Source organism: Gavialis gangeticus, unplaced genomic scaffold (genome assembly GCF_001723915.1).
Source record: "Gavialis gangeticus isolate Ggan-Ray unplaced genomic scaffold, GavGan_comp1, whole genome shotgun sequence".
Classification (NCBI taxonomy): domain Eukaryota; kingdom Metazoa; phylum Chordata; order Crocodylia; family Gavialidae; genus Gavialis; species Gavialis gangeticus.
Window position 1 is genome coordinate 3,161,470 of NW_017729018.1, and position 2,743 is coordinate 3,164,212.

At 55.6% G+C, this 2,743-nt stretch overlaps 2 protein-coding genes across 2 annotated transcripts in view; one reads left to right on the top strand and one right to left on the bottom strand.

Moving 5' to 3' along the window:
- The window catches only part of RPS28 (ribosomal protein S28), a 3,913-nt gene extending 3,649 nt beyond the window's left edge, over positions 1-264 (bottom strand). The window contains exons 1-2 of the mRNA XM_019513238.1: positions 160-264; positions 26-73 (exon numbers count right to left, since the gene is read on the bottom strand). Coding sequence (XP_019368783.1) covers positions 26-73; positions 160-198 — 87 coding nt within the window. The 5' untranslated portion in view covers positions 199-264. The remainder of the gene's footprint in view (positions 1-25; positions 74-159) is intronic.
- A 45-nt stretch (positions 265-309) lies between these two features.
- The window catches only part of NDUFA7 (NADH:ubiquinone oxidoreductase subunit A7), a 5,100-nt gene continuing 2,666 nt past the window's right edge, over positions 310-2,743 (top strand). Inside the window, exons 1-2 of the mRNA XM_019513237.1 lie at positions 310-385; positions 474-523. Coding sequence (XP_019368782.1) covers positions 335-385; positions 474-523 — 101 coding nt within the window. The 5' untranslated portion in view covers positions 310-334. The remainder of the gene's footprint in view (positions 386-473; positions 524-2,743) is intronic.

Genomic DNA, 2,743 nt, shown 5'->3' on the forward strand with positions numbered 1-2,743 from the left:
GGCACCACCCTCCCGCGGCGCTCACCTGCGTGCACTGCCCCTGCGAGCCGGTCCGACCCAACACCTTGGTCACCTGCGGACACAGACACGCGTGAGTGAGTGCGTGAGTGAGTTAGTAGACCACTCCCGGCCCCGGCCCCGCACCCCCCGGCCCCGCACCCGGGCGAGCTTGATGGGCTGCACGCGGCTTGTATCCATGATGGCGGCGGCCGCGGCGCGGAGAGGGAGGGCACCCCCCGCGTGCCCTTATATAGGGCCGCGCCCGGCATGCACCGCGCGCCTCTCGCCCTGCACTGCGCCGGCCTCCTGCTTCCCAGCCTGCACCGCGCTCAAGATGGCGAGCGCCACCTCCATCACCCGCTGGGTCCGCAACTTCTTGTTGGGGGTGAGCGGGGCGGCGGCGGCGGCGGCGGCGGCTTGGGGGGCGGGTCTGGGCGCGGCCCCGCCTGAGACGCTGTCCCCTTGCCTTGCAGCGGAACCTGCAGACCAAGCTCAACCTGCGCTACACGGAGATCTCCAAGAGGTGCGTCCCGCCGGGGCCGGACCGGGGGAGCAGGCGGTGTCTTCCGCCCCCTGCGACCCCCGCTCTCCAGCGCCCGCGGGCCAGAGCTGAGAGAGCCCCGTCTCGGGTTTTCTGGGCGGATGTGATGTCTGGTATCAGCCCGGCTGAGTACCAAGTTCTTGGGGTGCAGTTGCCCTGTCAGGCACCGGGAGTCTCTGCTGGTCTGAGATCTCCAAGGGACAAGAGGCGCTGAGGGCCTGGCAGGATGTCAGCGAGGATGTAAATGGTGGAAATTAGCAAGACAAGGTGACGCAGACAGGGGAGGGGGAAGAGAGCAGGGGGGAAAACTGCTAAAGGGAGACATTAGGGGACATTAGGTATGTAGGGATCAAAAGAAGAGCAAATGGGAAAGTGCTGCTCAGCAACTCAGGACAGCTAGTTACCGGTACCCAGGAGAAAACTGAACTCCTGAACAATAACTTTGCATCGGTATTTCAACAAGCCCTGGGGAAAATCACGCCAGATAGGGTACAGAATGAGCAGGATAGACATGACCGCCTTCTTACTGTTGCTGAAGAACTGGTGTGTGATCAGTTAAAAAAAAATAGACATATATAAGTGAGCAGGACCGGATGAACTCCATCTGCGGGTGCTGAAGGAGCTGGCCCGAGTCGTCACAGAACCCCTGGCGAAACTGTCCCAAAACTCGTGGTGCTCTGGAGAGGTCCCTGAGGACTGGAAGAGAGCCAGTGTTGTGTCCTTTAGAGCTGTGTGAAATTTCACCCCCAGGTTTGTTTTGACGCTATTTTGGGGTCAAAACAGCAAAATCAAAACGGAACAGATATGGTCGACACAGCCTCAAACTAAAATGAGGCAACTTGAAACGTTTTGCCGTTTTGACGCTGTTTCGACATTTCGCCCACAGGCTATAATGGGGAAGGTTAAAACAGCCTATAACGCTGTCATTTCTGGCCAGATTTGAATGAAACGTACAGGAATGGTAGCCCCTTCTGAGGGCATGCAGCGTGCCAGGTTTCAAGAAAATAGGCTTAGGGGGTTCGGAGAAACTGCACCCCAAAGTCTTGAGAGCCAAACTCATGTCACATGTATGCGTTAAGCCACAGCGGGGTCGAAACTGCAGGGATGGTAGCCCTTGCAGAGGCCACACAGCCTGACAAGTTTCAAGGAGATAGGTGCAGGGGTTTGGGGGAAACTGCACCTCAAGCTGTGGATGAGCAAAACTCGACATGGGTAACACTGTGTGTGTTAAGGCACAGCAGGGTGAAAGCTGCAGACCTGCTAGCCCCTGATGTGATGCCTGCCAGCTGTCAAGGCGATACGTGCAGTGGTGTTCTGGGGCCCGGCACCCCTAGCTGCTGATAGGCAAAACTTATGCTGAAGATGCCCCATCACTTGTCACCAAGACCTGGGGGTAATAATTGACCACAGTATGAACATGAACCAGCAGTGCGATGCTGTAGCCAGCAGGGCCAACAATATGCTGGCATGCATCAATTGATGCATCTCCAGCAAAACCATTGCAAAGAAGTGATTCTCCTGTTCTACTCAGCTCTTCTCGGCATTGGTGAGACTGCAGCTGGAGTACTGTGCCCAGTTCTGGGCTCTGCACCTTAACAAGGATGTGTTAAAGGTTGAGGGAGTCCAGAGAAGGGCTGCCCATATGATCAGAGACTTGCATGGCAAGCCATGTGAGGAAAGGCTGAGGGACCTGGGACTTTTCAGCCTGAAAAAGAGATGGCTGAGAGGGGACTTGGTAGCAGCTTACTACTACATCAGAAGCGTACATCTAGGGCTTGGTGAACAACTGTTCACCAGGGCACCCTCGGGAGAAACTAGGAGTAATGGTCGCAATCAGGACACCCTGGTTGTGAAGTAGTTTTCATAATGTTGAGCCTGAAATGAGTCTGAAATGATCTTCCAGGAGATGGTGGGCTTAGCTGTGAGATGGTTAGGTGGGCACAAAGCTGACTGTGGGGTAGGACCCAGGGAGTCCTAATGAATGGATTGGTGTCGTCTTGGCGAGAAGTGGGCAGTGGTGTCCTGCAGGGGTTGGTGCTTGGTCCAGTACTTTTCAACATCTTCATCAATGATTTGGATGTGGGGGCAAAGAGCTCACTGGCCAAGTTCACAGATGATACCAAGTTATGGCTAGATATCTAGCTTGAGACTTGGTATCATCTGATATCAGGAGGCACTACTTCACAGTCAGGGTGGCTAGGA